Source organism: Somniosus microcephalus, chromosome 2 (assembly GCF_052327205.1).
Source record: "Somniosus microcephalus isolate GS21.2 chromosome 2, FLI_Smic_1.0, whole genome shotgun sequence".
Taxonomy (NCBI): Eukaryota; Metazoa; Chordata; class Chondrichthyes; order Squaliformes; family Somniosidae; genus Somniosus; species Somniosus microcephalus.
The window spans coordinates 283,999,441-284,019,516 of record NC_140988.1 but is presented as its reverse complement, the minus strand read 5'-3'; the positions used below and the strand labels follow the sequence as shown (position 1 = coordinate 284,019,516).

General features: G+C 44.3%; 1 protein-coding gene across 11 annotated transcripts in view; it reads left to right on the top strand.

Moving 5' to 3' along the window:
* Nucleotides 1-2,504, top strand: part of unc13bb (unc-13 homolog Bb (C. elegans)) — an 807,248-nt gene extending 804,744 nt beyond the window's left edge. For all 11 annotated transcript variants that reach the window (XM_085972924.1, XM_085972914.1, XM_085972906.1 and 8 more), the window contains one exon: nucleotides 748-2,504. In XM_085972924.1, coding sequence (XP_085829050.1) covers nucleotides 748-1,033 — 286 coding nt within the window. In that variant the 3' untranslated portion in view covers nucleotides 1,034-2,504. The remainder of the gene's footprint in view (nucleotides 1-747) is intronic.
* The last annotated feature ends 17,572 nt before the right edge of the window (nucleotides 2,505-20,076 follow it).

The window sequence follows — 20,076 nt, the reverse complement described above, 5'->3', positions numbered from 1 at the left end:
AAACACTTCAGAAGACATCATCAGGACATAACATTTACAGCACAGAAACAGACCATTCGGCCCAACTGGTCTATGTTGGTATTTATGCGCCACACGAACCTCCTCCCACCCTACTTTATCGAACCTTATCTGCATATCCTTCTATTCCTTTCTGCCTCAAGTACTTATCTAGCTTCCTCTTAAATGCATCAATGCTATTAGCCTCAACTGCTCCATGTCGTCAATATTATTTTTGGTTAAATATCTGAATTTTTAGGAGTTGCAGGCTGCTTCTCTGTTCCGGACCTCCCTGGTTGGGCCTACTTCCACTCAGTATGCTTTATCTCATTCAGCGCAGCAGCCTCCAGTAATATCCTGGGCCTGGGAAGCGGAAATACCCAGCGTATGGAATTCTTAACACCGAGACTGCCCCCTTGACCATATTTCCCCTGTAAAGAGCAGGCAGAGTTTCTGTCCCTTACAAGGTTGCCCAGAAAATACTAGAAATGGCAGAGACTCAGCACAACTGGGTACCTGTCATTTTTTGGTATGTTCCACCGGAGTTATAGTGGGATTGTGGTGGAACCCCAAGAAATTTCAGGGCCTATACTATGTATAGTTTAAGTATGAGGACATAAATCTGATATGCCGTTGATTTTCTTCAAATACTTCTGATGCTTTAAAATGATGTCTAGTTAATAACCTTGCATCAAATTAGAAAACTGTTCTCAATGAGAAATAAAGCTTTTTTTCTTTCCCCCTTTACAGTATATTGGGTAATGAGGATGGTCCAGATTCATATGAACTTCAGGTCTGTGTGAAGGATTACTGCTTTGCCAGAGAAGATCGTATTATTGGGATTGCTTTAATGCAACTACGAGATATTGCAGATAAAGGCAGCTGTGCTTGCTGGTGTCCACTAGGCCGCAGAATTCACATGGATGAGACGGGACTAACTGTCCTTCGTATACTATCACAAAGAACCAATGATGAAGTAGCAAAAGAATTTGTCAAACTGAAATCTGAATTACGGTCTGCTGAAGAAGGCAGTTGAATCTTGGATTATTCGAGCGTTGCTCCTTTATTTCAGTGGCGTGGTCACTGCAATTTTTTTTGGTTTCTAATTTATACCTCGTGCCAATATGTGCAAGTGTTCAACAAATTCTCTTTTGTAAATGGGACCATGTGCACTACTTTGTCTTTGTTAATAAGCATGTGTTGTATACCAATCAAAGTATAGATCTTTGTGAATTTTATTTATTTAATCAGAAATTTAAATCATGTTTAGAATAAAAAGGTTATTGCTTAAAAAAAAATAGGATGCTTACATTTATGTAAATAATTTTATGAACTGGACTTGAAGCCGTGAGTCCCAGAATATTTTTTCACTTTAATTGAGCACTGTGATACCATCCTTCAGAGTGAGATGTACAACTGAGAAATGGTAAAAAATATCCTACGCTCATGCCTAGTGCCTCAGTTTTTCGTCTCCCTCCCATAGGATTGCCAAAGGATGTCTTTACACTGTTGTAGATAAAATCATACATTCCATTTATAAGACTATAGATACTAAAACACTTAAGATATTTCCATGAAAATGCAGTGCTATGTGCAGCTAGGTTCCTGTACAGGAATAATTTGTGCTTACAGTCTTTTAGTCACACTTATGTCAAGCTTGAAACTTCCAATAGTTCCATTGCTGCTTTGTGAAACAAATCAGTGTAGCTTAAGTATGAAAGTTACATTTTTGATTTTTTTTTAAGTGTCACTTTGTTACAATATGCAATAGTTTTTGGGAAGAAGAAACAATTTAATCCTGCAATAAGTGAATAATGATATGGAAGAAAGGCTGACCAAATGTTTATTCCACTATTTCTGTCTGATTAGGTTTCTGTGAAAGTTATCCTGAATTTGTATTACTGTTATTTCTGTAAGTTATTAGCTATCTGAAGATATGGTCCTTAGATACTGAACATTTTGAAAATCATTACGAATGACTGTGCACTGGTGATATTTGTTGCGCTTCATTCAGGGGTGCGTGAAAAGCTGTGCTTGCATTTCTAATGACTTTTTAAACAACATCTGTACAAAATAATCTCTTCTGTAATTCACATTCTTGTATTTAGTGTTGTTTCATATGGAAAAATCTATATATATCTAGAGGTTGAATTTCTGAGGGGGTTCACCCAATCATCCACTGTAACTTTGGCAAAGGATCCATGGAAGCCCTGGGTTTTGCGAGGATCTTCTGCCAAAGTTACAGCAGGCAATCGAGAGAACCCCCACAGAAATTCCACACTCTAATGTCTTGGGCCTACAATCTGTGTATTACCCACTTTGGAAACCATTTATGCCATTTTTACCTAGCCATGTAACGTGCCATTTCTACAAAACAAGATATCGTAATTAATACAATAAAGTCCCCTGGCAAAGCACAGAAATGTTTGTTACTGTAGATTATGTAGCAGTGCTTTAAGACAAAAATATATAATTCAGTGAGTAAATTTTATGATGTCATTGTAAAATATGGAATTCTTTTATTTTGTTTTAACCCTTATTTTGGATGAGAAATTTCAGTTACGGAGGGGAAAAAAAATTGCTAAATATTTTCAGAAGACATTTTGAGCAAGTTGTTGGAACCCAGTGGCCAAATTGTACAATCAGCGTGATTATTTTACATCGGCAGAACCCATTATAAATGTTGACGTTGGAATTTATAATGAGAAAAAGTTGACGCAAAAATTGTGATAAAAATGTGACAACAAGAAGTCAAGTGTGCAGCCAGGAAATGTGCACAAATGTAAGATTTTTAATAACTTGCGTATAGTGCAGTTAATGTAGTATAACATCCCAAGGTGCTTCACAGGAACATTATTAAACAAAAATGGACATAATAAGATATAGGTGATGTAATAAAACTCACTACGCACTTGGTTTGAGCATAAAGCAAGGCTTTAATCAACTTGTTTCAGAACATGGAGATCTAGTTGTACTTCACTAGTTCCTTGTCTTATAAAATGTCCCTGGCAAGCTGGGGCCGACGCCCGAGTATTTATACTCCTTGGACGGTGCCACCAGCTGGCCATCCAGCGTTATTTCACGAGTAGTTTCTTGATGAATGATGAGATTTATAACAATAGGTATACAGATTTTAATTATATATCTGCCACAGTGATTTGACTGTGGTGGGGCGGGGGGGCGTAGATCTATGTGTTGGCAAAATCCATTCTTGTGCTTTTAAGCTGTAAATGAAACCTGAGTATAAGTGCTAAATATGTAACACGCTCGAGTAATTGAACTGACACTAGGCAGACTTTGGTATAAACTGGGTAAGATTGCATCAGGTCAGCCTGATCCAAACTCAGTATGATCTTTGTGGAGGTGAAAATATAAACAAGGCTTTAATTGAGCTACTTTGGGAGATTGAGCTCTGACCTCTGGTTCAGATGACCATAAACAGACCCTTTGGCCCTGAACATCTTCGCTTTCTTTAGCTTTTAAGCCATTACTGCACTAAACACGAGTTTCCTCAATCCTTTTGGTATCTCCGACGATTCTGCCCAAGCCTTATGGGGCTCACTTGCATAGGAGTGCTGTTCCCAGAAATTTCCTGGCTTTATGTCACTACTGCACTCTGGGAAAGTTAGACCCATATAAAATAGTCACAGCTGCTCCCCCAGTCACTGAGACATGCAGAAATTAGTAGTTTGAGAGCTTTGAAGAATCTCCAAACTTTGCTGATTTCTGGCTTTGTAGATGTTTTTTCAACCTTTTTTCCCTCAGTTTTACCTGAGACTTGCATTTGACCACTCCCCCCACAGTTCTAGTCTCACCCCCTACATTTTTGACCACAACAGACCACTTCCCCACCCCGTGCGCTCTGGAGAAGGTAGAACAGCTGTCTGGGGCGGCGAGGAGAATATGGCAGAAGACACCGTCCACAGCATGTCTTCTAGGCAACACAGGTCCTTCGAGCACCTCTTGGAGGAGCTCTGTGTTCAAAGGGTGTGATTGTCCAGGCCTGCCATTGCACATCTGTGCAACCTTTGCGAAGAACAGCTGTCTATCACTATGAAAGTGACCACTGCCCTGAATTTTTTTGACATTGGATCCTTTCAAGGTGCCTCAGTCCCTCTTGTATTTTACACTTTCCACGAGGGCGTGCAGGTTTTGCTGTGAAAAAGTCAGGGCACCATTGGCTTGATGGTGCCCTGAGGGCGCAATTGGCCTTTGAATGCTCATGGTTCTGATAAGAACCACTTCAGATGAGGGTGGAGCTGCCCTGAGTGGATAAAATACAAAGGGGTCGAGAGAAGAATCTCTACAGCCTCCCCTTGATCCTTGATCTCTTCATAATAAAGTCTTTACAGGGGCTGTGCCACTTCTGCAGTGACATTTCCCAGGCCCTAAGCTGCTCATTGTACTTTTTAGGATGGAATTGTGCTAGAGTTTACACCACTTCATATGCATATTAACTTTGCCAGTAAACATGTGCAACTCCCTTTGCTGGTAAATGGTGTAACTTTCCAACATAGCAACGGCACAGCAGACATTGAGGAAATTCAGGGCTGTTAAATTTTAAATTATGCATCTTATTTTCCCTATATGTACAGGTTTGCTCATATGGAACCGGGAGCCAATGTAGGTCAGCAAGGACCAAATTGATAGGTGAGCGGGACCTGGTACAGGATAAGATCATTGTAGCAGTTTTATAGAGGGAGAACACAAGCTGAATTTTGGAGAATGCTAGAGACTGTAACCAAAGACATCATTGAATTAAATTAAGGTTTTGAAGGTGGAGAAACACGTGGCAAGGTTGAGAGGTATCTGAAGAAAATTCCAGAGTACAGGGTAGAAGGCTCTTTCATTGGGGCGGTGGGTGAATACATTGTAATCCATTATTTGATCTTGGGATGTGGGTGGCACTGGCAAGGCAGTATTTATTACTCATCCCTAGTTGCCCTGAGGATGGGACTGGAGTCACATGTAGGCCAGACCAGATAGGGGTGACAGGTTCCCTTCACTAAAGGACATTAGTGAACCACATGGGTCTGTTTACAATGGATTTATGCGGCGCCTCCACTGAAGTTACAACAGGCGAGCGGGAGAACCTCCATGGAAATTCACCAACTTGTTATATAAACTACCCCTTTACTCAAATGATGGTATAGTTCTTCCAGCATTTCTCCCCTTTTAACCCTTTCTCTGCTGTTCTTGTTTTTGTGTGGTCTGGGTACAAAAAAGTAAGCAATGCAAAATTTCAAATGCAAAGTGTAGTGTCCGCGTATCATAACACACGGACTGCAGGAGAACGATAATAACAGGTGTTTACTGAACAGAGGGTATGCTGGAACTGAAAGTACAGAAGCCTGCTACGGCTTTATATACAGGTGTGGTCACTGCCGGTACTACAGTATAAAAGCAGTTCTTCTCTTAAAGGTACATACACAACAATTCCTCCCCTTTTAGATAAACAGTACATAACATTCATTTAACAATTAAATAATAACTAATTACAATTACAATTTTCTCTGTACTATATACATCAACTGAAGTAATCATTTATAAATTCAGTCTTTGAGGAGGCTTCCTGATCCTGGCTGGATAGCGCCTTTCTCGAGTATCCTGTTCTTGCAGCGGAGTCAATTCTGGCTCATTGTCATTGGTTGGTTCGTCAGCTTCCAATACCACTGATTCTGAGGTAGACGCAATCTGTACTTCGGGTTCATCACCAGGTGCGCATGCTCGTGGTATGGGTTTGACTTGTTCCTTTGACTCTAGAATCTGGTCAGCATGGCGTCTCACGATGCTCTCTCCAACGTCCACTGTGTACATTAGTGGTCCCTGCTGTGCATATCGTTCCTGGCTGCCATTTTTCTGTTCGGTAGTCGCGGGCCAAGACTGGTTGCCTTATCTTGAAGCTCCTGGTTGGCTTCTCATTGATGTGCTGGAATTGCTTATTCTCAACATCTCGTCTTATGTTTGGTTTGAGCAAATCCAGGCGACATCTTAACCTTTGGTTAAAGAACATTATGGCTGGAGCTTGGTTGGTGACTGCATGTGTCGCATTCCGGTAAGCAAACAAGAAATTATCCACCTTGTGTTGTAGTGGTATGTCGTCGTTATACATCGCCTTTATTGCTTTTTTAAAGGTCTGAACAAACCTCTCAGCCAATCCATTTGTGGCTGGATGATATGGGGCAGATGTGTAATGTTTTACCCCATTATTCCTCAAAAACCTCCAGAAATCCTCGGACACAAACTGTGGTCCATTGTCGGAGCAAATCTGTTCTGGCAAGCCATTCCTGGCGAAGATGGTCCGTAGGACTGCAATAGTTTTCTCCGTGGTGGTGGAGGACATTTTGATGACCTCTGGCCATTTCGAATGTGCATCCACGGCGATTAAAAACATTGAGTCCATAAATGGACCAGCAAAATCAATGTGTACCCATTGCCATGGAGATGAGGGCCACTCCCATGGGTGTAGCGGGGCCTGTGGTGGAGCGTTTTGAACTTTCTGGCATCCGGTGCATCACTTGGTCATATCCTCGATTTCTTTATCGATTCCCGGCCACCACACAAACGCCCTGGCTAGGCTCTTCATTTTTACCCCTCCCAGATGACCCTCATGAAGCTCATTGAGCACTCTATCTCTCAACTTGGGTGGAATTACCACTCGGGATCCACACATCAAGGTCCCCCGGCACACTGACAGCTGTTCTCTCCTTAGCGAGAATGCTGGCAACAGTGAGTCGCCATGTGCTGGCCATCCCTTCACCGTCAAATCATAGACCCGAGAGAGTGTCGGGTCATTTCGGGTTTCCTTCTCTATACTTGAGTTTGTAACAGGTAGACATTCGAATATGGTCGAATGGAATATCTCAACAGGGTCCACTGCAGGTGCTTCCTCCACCCTAGGCAACGGTAGGTGCGACAGCCCATCAGCATTTCCATGCTGTTTCGTACCCTTGTACTCTATGTCATATTGATGTGCCCCTAGAAAAAGCGACCATCTTTGCAGCCGTTGCGCCGTCATCACCGGAACGCCCTTCTTTGGGTTAAAAATGGAGACCAGAGGCTGATGATCAGTCAGTAGGGTGAATTACTGCCCGTGCAGATAGTGATTGAACTTCTTCACCCCCCACACCAGGCTGAGGGCCTCCCTGTCAATCTGGGCGTAGTCACGCTCGGCTGAGGTTAACGAGCGCGACACAAAGGCTATTGGCCTCTCTGAACCGTCAAGGAATTTGTGTGACAGCACCGCTCCAATGCCGTAGGGAGACGCATCACATGCCAACCGAATCGGTAGTGTTGGATTGTAGTGGGCCAATACTTCTTTTGAAGTGATTAGGCATTTACATTTCTGAAAGGCATGCTTACACTCATCACTCCATTTCCATGCTACTCCAGTTTGCAGCAGGGTGTTCAGTGGGTGCAGAATTGTAGATAAATTCGGCAAGAACTTATGGTAGTAGTTCACCAACCCGAGGAACGACCTCAGTTGTGACACATTTTCCGGTGCTGGAGCCTTGACTACTGCCTCAATCTTGTCTGGGGACTTATGTAACCCCTCCTCATCAATCATGTGGCCACAATACGAGATTTGTCTCCTGAAAAACTCGCATTTGGGGCGGTTGGCTCGTAGCCCATATTCTTGTAATCTAGTGAGCACCTGCTCCAGGTTGGCAAGGTGTTCACTGTCATTTTCGCCCGTAACCAGGATGTCGTCCAAATAACACTGGGTCCCCGGGATCCCTTGCAGGACTTGTTCCATCGCCCTCTGCCAAATAGCCGGGGCTGATGCTACCCCGAATACCAGTTGGTTGTACTGGTAAAGACCTTTGTGAGTGTTTATCGTGAGGTATTTTCTAGATGTTTCTTCCACCTCCATTTGTAGATACGCTTGGGCCAGATCAATCTTTGTAAAGCATTTCCCTCCAGATAGTGAGGCGAAAATATCTACTATCCGTGGAAGTGGATATTGCACTGTGTGCAGGACTGGGTTCACAGTTACCTTAAAGTCCCCACGGATGCGAACCTTCTTCGGCTCCCCAGGCGTGCTGCTCAATGATTTCTTCATTACAGGAATGATGGGTGTGGCCCACTCGCTCCAGTCCACCTTGGACAGCACACCTGAATGCTCCAGACTCTCCAGCTCTGCTTCAACGGCTGGGCGGATCGCGTACGGTACCGGTCTGGCCTTAAAAAAATTTGGGTTTGCGTTATCTTCAATTTTTATCGTTGCCGTTACTCCTTTTAGAGTCCCAAGTCCTTGTTGGAACACCTCTTTCGCGTCAGTTAGAATTTTTGACAGTCGTCCAGGTGTGACGTCGTCACCCTTTTTGTCAGCCACAGTTAGCGCCTGAATGGAATGCCAATCCAATTGTATTTTTCGGATCCATTCACGTCCCAATAATGGTGGTCCTCCATCTTGTAGTATATATAGATACAGTTTCTGTGTTTCCTTGCCGTTGTATTTAACGGGCACCCTTATTTTTCCTCTGGAGTAGACTTTTTGCCCCGTATATGTCTTCAATACAATGGACGTGTCCTTCAAGGGTATGTGTGAGAATAGCCGCTCATAGTCTCGTCGATTCATGACAGTTAGGGCTGATCCTGTGTCCAATTCCATCTTTACTTGGGACCCTGCTATCATGAGGGTGACCCAAATGGTTCGGTGATCCTCCTTTGCGATCGCGTTGTGTAACTTTAGACAACTTAGTCTCCTGCTCCCGGAGTCATTATCACTCTCCTGATCTTCTGAACTACTGTCTGTCATTTTTTTTACTTTCTTGTACTTTTCCTTAGTAGTTCTTTTAGTGTTGGTTTTCTTTCCCGACCTGCAGACTCTTGCTATGTGTCCCACTTTTCCACATTGCCTGCATACTTTGTCCTTAAACCAGCAGTCCTTCTGATCATGGGTTGTTCTGCCGCAGCGATAGCACTTTTCTGCTCCATATGCCATTTCGTTAGTGCTATATTCTTGTGGTTTCTGTTGTATTTCCGTAGCTCCCCGTGCTGCTGCTTTGTAGGATACTGCCACGCTGAAAGCCTTTTCTAGCGTCAGGTCCTTTTCCGAAAGTAGTCGTTTCTGGGTTCCTTCACTCTGGAGCCCGCAGACAAACTTATCCCTTAAGGTATCTGCCAGTCCTGCTCCGAACTGGTAGTGCTTCGATAACTTGCGTAGTTCCGTAAGATAGTCAGCATTGCTCTCATCTTTGTGCTGGTTTCTTTTATGGAACTTGAATCTTTCTGCTATCAGCAGCGGTGTAGGGTTTAGATGTTCCTGTAAGATATTGACAATCTCTTCAAAGCTTTTCTCGATTGGTTTAGCTGGGGTAATTAAATTCCGCAATAGGCCGTATGTTCTTGCGCCCATCAAATTTAATAATACCGACGCCTTCTTTCCATCGGCCACCTCATTTGCCTTGCAGTACACTTCAATTCTTTCCACATACGTGGTCCAGTCTTCTATTTCGTTGTCGAAAGCAGTGATACTGCCACTCTTCGGCATCTTGGGTGGTTTAAAATGGCGCCTCCCGCGCTTTTCCTTCTTCCCCAATGGATTAAAATGGCGCCTCCCGCGCTTTTCCTTCTTCCCCTTGCTGCCAACGCTGCTCCTAGCGTTCTAAAGAATAATGGCGGCGGCTTCGGCGCGTCTCTCTTTTCCTTCCCCTCGTTTTATTTTCTCTAACGCTGCCCGGCTCTTGAACACCGACCGTGCCCTGTGCGCTCCACCCTCTCTCTCTCTTTTCCTTCCCGACGACGCTGCACAGCCCCTTTGCAGAACCACTCGATCGAGCTCAAGCCCGCCGCAGTCCAGAAGGGTCAGCGCACTACCTGCTACCAGCACGATTTGCTGGAACACCTTGACTGGGGAGCCAAGCCCAGCTCTCCACAGCCTCCCCTGCGATTCTCTGAACTCCGATGGATCACTGGGCGGTTGCCCGCGGTCGACGCCCGTTGCTCTGACTTCGACCTCCAAGAAGCTTCTTTGCAGGGATGGATCCCCCGTGAGGTGATACAGTACTACACGTGAGTTCGAACCTGCTCGTCGCCAGTGTAGTGTCCGCGTATCAATAACACACGGACTGCAGGAGAACGATAATAACAGGTGTTTACTGAACAGAGGGTATGCTGGAACTGAAAGTACAGAAGCCTGCTACGGCTTTATATACAGGTGTGGTCACTGCCGGTACTACAGTATAAAAGCAGTTCTCTCTTAAAGGTACATACACAACACAAAGTTTCACTTCCCACATCTGCATGGTCATACTGCAGCATGTCACACTTTATCACCAGCAGCTTTTGTCACATCACCACTTGGAAAGCTGATCCTACAAGCAAGTTTACCACACATCTAACCTGTATAATTTCTGGTCATTTGCTTTCACACAACCTGGAATGCAGGGTGCCCACTTTGTTCTTACATATGTACTCATCAAACATCCACCATCTTAGCACTACTTCTTTGTTTACAGAACAAAGTCACACATAAGACCCATAACAGAGGAGGTACCCCTCATTTTAGACACCTTACTCCATATGAATGGCCAGGCTGAAGCTGGAGGTTCTTTCCAAAGAGCAGGGCTAATTCCATCCTTTTACTGTTCTTGCTTCACATGCATACATTACAGAAAAGCAGCAGAACATACACTTTTAGCTATGTAAGATCTGGTTTTAGGGAACCACCATGCTACCATGTTGTTCTGTTTTAATAGGTGTACATGAAGAAAAATCTACAAGCCTGAGTGGTAACCCCAAAGCCGGCACTCGCAACCATCAACGACATTCACTCGATCCTCTAGGAAGCACCAGCACATGTACATATACCCCGGGGATGCAGGTAGACAGTTTGAACTCCATTCACTGGATGAAGCCCTAAGCACAGATGAGCAGGAGCAAGTCTGTCCATAGGGCATCCTTTCTCAGCAGCAGAGCCTTGGGATCTGGACCTCACAAGGCCTGTTTTTAAAAGAATGTTATTGACCACCAACTCTATAGTCAATAGAGAGAGGTAAACACCATCCAAGGTCTGATCATTGGTATGGAGGAATCCACAATGGAGCATGTGGCAACTCCAATGCTATCTGCAGTGGAATCTCGAGAGCCAGAGCTACAGTTAGAGAAACAAAAAAGACTTGCATTTATATAGCGCCTTTCACGACCACCAGACATCCCAAAGCGCTTTACAGCCAATGAAGTACATTTTTGAAATGTAGCCACTGTCGTAATGTAAGAAACGCGGCAGCCAATTTGCGTACAGCAAGCTCCCACAAACAGCAATTTAATAATGACCAGATAATGGCCTAGAAATTCACTAGCCTTAGCGCCGCTTTTGAGGCGCTAGAGGGACTAGCGCCAGAGTTATGGCCAGTTGAAAAATTCCCTGGGGCCCTAAAGCGGCGTTGCACCGGTAGCGCTGCGCCGGCACCGATGACGTCATCGGTGTGCGCAGCGTCCCGGTTGCCATGCCGACGGGCCCCAGCGCCGAAATTCAGTTGCGGCCGCCTCGCCCGTGGCAGCCGCAACTAAGACTCTGGCAACAGAGTCCAACATGTGTTTGCGCCGGCGCATTAAAGGCCCCGCGGCGGCCGGCCGCTTTCCCGCCGGCCGCCTGCCCGCAGCTCCCTCCCCGGACTTCTCCCCACCCCCCCCCCGGAACAGATGCAAGCCCGGCACTTGTCCGAGGTGCCGGGCTCATTTTTAAACAGATTTGCGCGGGCCGCGGCCGGGTGCAGCCAGCTCCTCCTTAACGGAAGGAGGAGGCCTGCACTTCCCCAGCCTGCCGCACCGCATCGGGTGCCGCAGCGCCGGAATTGCGGCGCTAAACGGCAGTTAGCGCCCTTTTCCAGGCGCTAAAACCCTTCAGTAGCACCGGCAGCCGTTTGGGCGCGGCGCTACTGAATTTTTGGCGCGCGCAGGGGGACTTAGCGCCGGCACTAACTTCCGGCGCTAAAGCCCTGGCTAAGCCAAAACCCAATTTCTAGGCCAATCTGTTTTAGTGATGTTGATTGAGGGATAAATATTGGCCAGGAAATCAGGGATAAACCCCCCTATTCCTCTTCAAAATAGTGCCATGGGATCTTTTACATCCACCTGAGAGAGCAGACGGGGCCTTGGTTTAACATCTCATCTGAAAGACTGCTGCAATTCTTGTGCTGCAACAGGTTTTCTTGTCTTGCTCCAGTATGTTTGGCAACCACCTCACTTACGCCTGCCACTGGGGTAATATTGAGAAGTGCTAAGTTAGGTTCTAGTCTAGAACACATACCACATACAATGTCATCAAAAGCACATGGGTAAAAAAATGCACTAGTCACACTCACACGTCTGGTATTAAAGCTCCATTGTTTGGAAAGTAGCAAATGTGATCCCATCTTTAAAAAAAGGGGCAAGAGATGAACCTATAAGCAAATTATAGACTTGTGAGCTTTACTTTGATTTTTAGGAAAGTATTTGAGACTTTGATGAATAACATAAAGGATTATCTAGAAGGACAGCGTCTGATTAGAGAACCAGTGTGAATGCAGACGGAGCAGATCATATCTGACCAATAGCCAAGTTCTTTGAGGAAGTTAGCGATCTGATGAGTATGGTTGAGGCAGTGGATGTTTAATTGGATTTCAAGAAGCTATTTGACAGGGTTCCACATAACAGACTGACTCACATGGTGCATGTGATTGATAGCAAAGTATTAGAGTGGATTTATGTGTGGCTGAGGTGTAGATAGTAAATGGTGGTGGTGCATTCAGAGGTGTCAAAGTCATGACCAGTTGTCAGTGGAGACCCACAAAAACGGAGTCACTGTTTTATACATGACTTAAAGGCTGAAATATTGTTTTAAGGGCTTAGAAATGAGATGCTTTAACGCCGACCGTTACGGCCCGTTTTGTAGAAAACAATTGCTGCCGCCTCGCTTCTGGCACGGAATGCAGCGGCCGCCGTATTAGGCAGGTCGGCAGCGCTGCGGTTGCCTGCGTTTGCCACAAATATTTTAATTACCAGGAACATGATGTCAATCGGCGTACAACACCAAATTGACGCACGCTCATCGATTTTGGAGCTCGCCGCTCCTCTTACTGCCCTCTCCAAAGCACGCCCGTGCATGCAGCCGTTGACTGTGGATAAAGCCGGGAGAAAGCGGCGGTGAGCTATAAACTGTACAGCAAACAGCTATTGAGATAACTGGTAACTTTGGAGAGTTCAGACTATGTAATTAGAGTGAATACTGCTTCCAATGAGATGCATCAAATCTTCCCTCGGTCAGTCAAACATTACAGGAGGTAAATACTTTTTAAATAAACTATACTGTGCTACTGTTGTAATAATCTCAGGAAAAAATAAAAGCTGGATTTCCTTAAATTTTATATATTGGGTTTTCTAGTTTAGGAACTGATAAAATAATATGCAAAGTTCTGAAGTCTGTTTTTAAAACGCTTAACACCATATTCTCACCAAGAGTTCTTCAAAAGTCTGCTGTTGTTAAAAATTTAATTGAACTCTCTTCTGCACGATTTACATCAGTAAACTCCTGACCAAGAGGATCATGTTTCCCTTTTTAAAATATTTATTTCAATTGATTTTTCATGCAACGGTTTAACGACATCCATGTCACAGTCTTTATGTGGTGATTCCAGGAGTCGCTCCAGATCTGAGCCTGTGCTTTAAGAGGCACTCACCAGGGAGTGAATCCCCATGTGATATGCAGACTAGTGCACTGTCACTGCTAGCTGCAAGACGGTGCATTCACATCCCCCTCCCCCTCCAGCACCATGGTGGAGCACAAACCTCCACACAGCAACCATCTGGGTGAAAGATCTGTGGATCTATGGCAGCCAGCGAAGGTGGGAGTACCAGGCAGTCTGGTACCCACTTGTGGACCACACACAAGACCCAGACAAATGCCCAAGAAAATAAGAAGGGAGCTGTGGACAAATAGATGACTCCGAAAGTGCCGCAACAGACAATGCCTGAATATTGTCTACATATTAAATGGCAATAGGATTGCTGTATTAGTGCATGAAAGAAATCTTGCAGGCCAGGGGTTGTAAATAAAGCATTAATACATCTTCAGTATTGTGTGCAGTTTTGGTCGCCTTATCTGAGGAAGGATGTTCTTGCCATGGAGGGAGTGCAGTGAAGATTCACCAGGCTGATACCTGGGATGGCAAGAATGATGTATGAGGAGAGATTGGGTCGATTGAGCTTATACTCGCTGGAGTTTAGAAGAATGAGAGGGGATCTCATTGAAACTTATAAAATTCTAACAGGACTAGACAGACTAGATGCAGGAAGGATGTTCCCAATGGCCGGGGAGTCCAGAACCAGGGGTCACAGTCTAAGGATAAGGGGTAAGCCATTTAGGACAGAGATGAGGAGGAATTTCTTCACCCAGAGAGTGGTACACCTGTGGAATTCTCTACCACAGAAGGCAGTAGAGGCCAATTCAATAAATATATTCAAGAAGGAGTTAGATATATTTCTTAAGGCTAAAGGGATCAAGGGATATGGGGAGAAAGCAGGGACAGGGTACTGAATTTGGATGATCAGCCATGATCTCGTTGAATGGCGGAGCAGGCTCGAGGGGCCGAATGGCCTACTCCTGCTCCTATCTTCTATGTTTCTATGCTCCAACCCTACAAGGGCTATCAGCGGACTTGATACCTCCTGACCCAACAAAACCCAGGAGCCATCACCAAATTATACCAAACAGCCCATTGCCCTAGAATGCCGCACCGATCCTTTAGACGTGACCTTCGGCCTTCTGCTGATGTGACTGCCAGAAAGAGCGTATTGCATAAGAGATTCTGCGCTCTGCTCGTTTAGATCAGCAGGCAGCACCAGCGGGCAGCCATTAACCTTTGCCCACAGTAACACCGCCCATTTCTGGACCTACTCAAATTTCTAGGCCAAAGTGTCTTAAGGTTGTGGATAACACCAAACTAAGCACAGTGGTCAATGGTGGTAACGAATGTGTGATAATTCAAAGGACTGGGACAAGCTAGGTCAATGAACAGAGAAATAGAAGATGGAGTTCAACATGGATAAGTGTAAAGTTATAAGGCTAATTAGAAGAAGCCTGAATATTGTCTACATATTAAATGGCAATAGGATTGAGGTATTAGTGCATGAATGCGATCTTGCAGGCCAGGGGTTGTAAATAAGCCATTAATCAGTCGGTTCAATGTTCACAGGTGTTGAAGAAAGCAAATAAAATGTCAGGATCTAAGGGTGTGTCTTACAAATCAAAGGAAATTATGTCGAAAGATGTTGAAGTTATATCTGCCTTGGGGAAGCAGCATCTGGAGTATTTAGTGTTCAATTTTTATATCACAGGAAAGACATAGAATTATTGGAAGGGACCAAAGGAGAACCCACAAAGCTAATTCCTGAATTTGAAGGGCTGAGTTATGAGGAAAGACTGTTTACCCTAAGATTTCAATCTTCGGAGAAGATGAGGACAATCAGGAACTCTGCATGATTTCCAAACTCTGCCCCCCAGCAGCCACCACCATCACTGATGGGGTATAAAATTAGTATTTCGAATTTGGAGTTATCCGGAGGTAGGCCTGTTAACAATGTTTGCCAGCAAAAGAAACAGTGATTTGTGCTCAAGGATGCTGGAGTTCAAGGTAATAATACAAGATTGTCATGGTGATGAAAAATCCACCCTTTCACTCTTACCTAAAACTCTGCAAATATTCATGTGACAACTGGGGAGAATTTTGTTTCGGTAACATTCTGATAAGTAGACCACCAGTTCTAACACTGAAGATCAAATGGGCCTTTGTAAAAAAAAAATTTAAAAAAAATGCCATAAACAGTTCGCTCTCTAATGAAACAGGAATAAATTCCTATTTTACGGGCTTGCTAGTTTAGAGTATGGATGGGAGCATGAAATTAAAAAATGCTTTAAGCTAGCTGAATTTGATTTAGCCACATACCTAATGGGAACATAATGATAATGATTCTGGCAAGTACTATAATCTCAACACAAGTGTTTCTAACATTATCAAACTTCCACAACCTAACTTTTCAGTTCCTATTGGGTTTAATAGGAAACACAATGCCTAATCTGATTAAATGGTATGAAAATAGAAGCAGTTTATTAAGGTCACTGTGAAAATAGGCAATCATGTTACTCATGAGCACAAAACAGCTCAAAAAATGGCTCAGAATATACAACTTCATTTTTATTCCTGACTTCAACAGAAGTCTCAGAGCCCACTCAATTGGCATCATATTACCCTTCAACTGGCTTTTGCATACATCATTATGCCCGCTCTCTACCCCGATAGTTCAAAACACTATAGCTTATATCTTTATATGTAATAAATCAAGTCAAACATAGAAGGAGGTAGGATATTTGCCAGAGGACTTATATACAACCAGTGTCTGGTGGGAGAGTTAGTACCAGCACAGGCATGATGCGCCATGGTACCAAAATTTTGCTGATTCTTTATATGTGCTGGAATCTCCTGTGTGCAGTATGTTATGTTAAGTAGCATAGTATATTTTCACAGGCGATGGTGTCACAATTGGGATAATGACTGTAGATCTGTATTTTCCATATTGAATTATACTCAGTTGCAATTAACCAGACCATGATGGCAAAAGCCAATTACTGGGGATCCATTTTCAGGGTCAGGGAGCCGATTCCACCAAAGTAAGCTAAATGCAATTTTCCACATTTTGTGCAAGCTGTTTGCAATATTGGGAAAAGTTTACGTGGCGAGATGAGGCTTCTAGTGCAGGGTCTCATTCAACAAAAGTGAAATTGGAGAATTTTATGTAGAGATCAGAATAACTGATTAACAGTGCTTTGATTTTCTGGTGATTAATTAACCATATATATAACACCAACCTTGATTCTCTACCTTCCTTCATACAACAGAAGTTACATTTGGTATATTTGCTGTGAGAGAGACAATAATACCATACACATTGAATTTCACAGGTCACCTCAAAACCGTGGTCATGTGTCATACTTCACTAAGCCATAGGCCTTCAAAGACCAGGCAAATTAGCCCTATTCGCGCTAATATTTCTTATTCACTGGTTTGCCCTTTTTGATTTTTGTGATCCTAGAGGTTTGGAAGGGTATGTTCTAAGCACTCTTGCTTTATTGATTGTTAATTCCTAAATCAGAACACAAAGATCTATTAGTAGCAGCAACTTAATGCATATGGAACCATGGATATTTGGTTAATGAGGCTCCATTGTACCCACCTACATGGCCCTCAAACAAAAAAAGCTTGGACCCCTCTCGACTACCAATGGGATATGTTGTTGGGTGTTTCCAAATGCATGGTTCAAAGGTATTGATTGGAAAACCGGGCCATCTGTCCTAATTGTTTATTCATGTCAGTAGTTTGGGGACCTGATGGATTTCAACTTCAGCCTAGATACAGCCTTTAAGGCCTTCTTCAATGATGACAAATTCCCATTATGAGATAAGCAGTGCAAATTTTATATTATAGAAGAAAGACTGGCAAGATCTCCTAGGCAGGCAACTGATGGGCTTCCTCCAGTCCATATGCAAGTTCCAGGACCAAGATGTGAGGTGGATTTGTGACAAAAGGATGAAATGGTCGTAGGGATGAATAGTTCTGGTGTGTGTCACTGTGTATCCTGTAAGTATGCCTCCTTGTCAAAGCCTCACAAAGGAGGACCTGGATTTAGCAGTCGGTGATGAACAAGCCTGGTATGCAGCATTAGAGTTGGACATCTTGAGCATTCAGATGGCTGGCATGTTGATAGCTGTCCTGTGTAGGGCATTCCATCACACTGAAGGCATCATAAAGCAAATGTGGAAACTCTGGGACTTCAATGGTGTTACTGAAGGCCGGGTGTGAGAAGACATTGGCTGGGAATTTCCCCAGAGCTGCTCTCACTCCGCCACTGTAACTCTGCCAGAAGTGTGTTGGAAACCCTGGTGAAGTTAAGGCAGCAGAGTGGGAGCAACTCCAAGGAAATTCCTGGCCATTCTCACACATCCAGGGTTCAGTGCCTACCATAATTGGGTTGCAGAGAGACAATCAGATGCACCTCCAATAGTTGAAGCTATTGGTCTGTGTTCAGGATGATACCAACACATACACATACTTTTTTTAATGAAGTGTGTTACTCATCATGCCCTTGTGAGGAACTTTTGGTACCTCATGTTCACCTAATGAGTGCTCATTCTGCTCTTGTCATTGTCAATCAATTAGTGAGTGGGTAGGAGACTTTTGGGGCCAAGTTGGCTCCAGGGTGACACACCTGATGATGAAAGTTCAGAACTAAGTCAACTCTCCATGCCAGATTCAGTAATCCAATGCCTGAGCCAGACAGGTCTGCAGTACTCCAGAACTCTGTTAATGATTGACCAGCCAGCCTGGCTCACTAATGGAACACGGGTAGGTAAATTTGTCACTAGGGCTGGGATTCTTCCCACTCTGCTCCAGATATTTCTGCAATTCAATGGCCTAATGAGTAAAGTGGTCCTGGTTGGACAAGCAATGGGAAAGTTATCAATGCTTTTTGCTGCTAGCCTACAGGAATTTAGCTGATGAAGATACAGCAGTACTCTCGTTCATTCATCACCCCCGTGTTCACTGACCTAATCTACATTGACTCCCAGTCCACCAACACCTCGATTTTAAGTTTCTCATCCTCATGCTCAAATCCCCATGGCCTCGACCCTCCCTATCTCTGTAACGTCTTCCAGACCTACAACCCTCCAAGAACTCTGTGTTGCTCCAATTCTAGCCTCGTGCATCCCCCATTCCCTTCACCCCACCATTGACAGCCATGCTTTCAGCCTTCTAGGCACTAAACTCTGGAATTCTCTTCCAGAACATGCCCACCTCTGTTCATTCCTTTAAAACACTCTTAAAACCTACCCCTTTGACCAAGCTTTTAGTTACCCATCCTAATATTTCCCTCTTTGGCTCGGTGTTAATTTCTGTCTGATTATATTCCTTGGGACATTTTACTCATGTTCTCTGGATTATTAGTCCAGACCCTGGATTACCAGTCCAGTAACATAACCACTACACTAGTGCCATGCCAAACAGATTGAACTGCATTTTCACGTATAACATTTGGGAATTTCAAACTTTACGTTGCGGACACATAGGACTCGAATTTCATCGGGCCATTGAGGCGGGATTGGAGGCGTGTGGGGGGTTAAAATCGCGAAATCGGGGGACACGAACCCATCCCGCCCCCAACCCGTCTCCATGCCCATTTCACAGGAGGCGGGTACCCGACCTGTGCTGGGAGCCGCCTCCCCGAGGCGGGAAGGGGATTGTGCCAATTAACTGCCTATTAACAGGTAGTTAACAGGTTGTTAACAGGCAGTTTTTAGCCTAATCCCTATTTTTATCCCTGAAGAGTGGGCTTCCCGACCGCTCCAAACCACGCCAAGTTAGTGAGGCGGACCGTCGGGCTGAAGGGCTTGGAGGGTTCGAGATGAGTGATGGGTGCATGAGTGCAGAGGTAAGTGTGTTTGGTGTGTTTAAAGTGTTTAAATAAGTTTTACTTACCTTTACAGCCTTCCTTCAGGTCTCGGGAGTCTCTCATCTCACCGGCACAGAAAGCAGAATGGCCGCGAGCTGTCAAAATCTGCAGCATTCAGCTTTCTGTTCTGGAGAGATCTCTAAATCAGCCTGAGAGGAAGGAATTAACTTAGAGTACAGATTATCAGTGTTTGACAGCTTCAAAGAGCTGTCAAGCGCTGATATTTCATCTGTCAAAAGCTCTTGACAGATGAAATGTCAATCTGTGACGTCACCTGTTGCCGGGTGGCCCTTAATTGGCCTGCTGAGCCCGCTGGGCGGGCTCAACAAGGTCAATCAAGTGAAAATTGAGTGGGTTGGCCATAACTCGATGGAGGCGGGACTACACGCCTCCATTGATAAAATCCAGCCCATAGCATATGCCGTATTTCCATCTTTATTTCTGTATTTATCTCAAATTCATTTTTTTTTAGCAACACAATCTTGAACATTTTGCAATACCTATCCGTAATTTAATCAGGCAGTTCCTTATGACTTGCGTCAGCAAGTGTACTATGACCAAGTGTACTATGGCAGGTTCTAAACTTTTCTT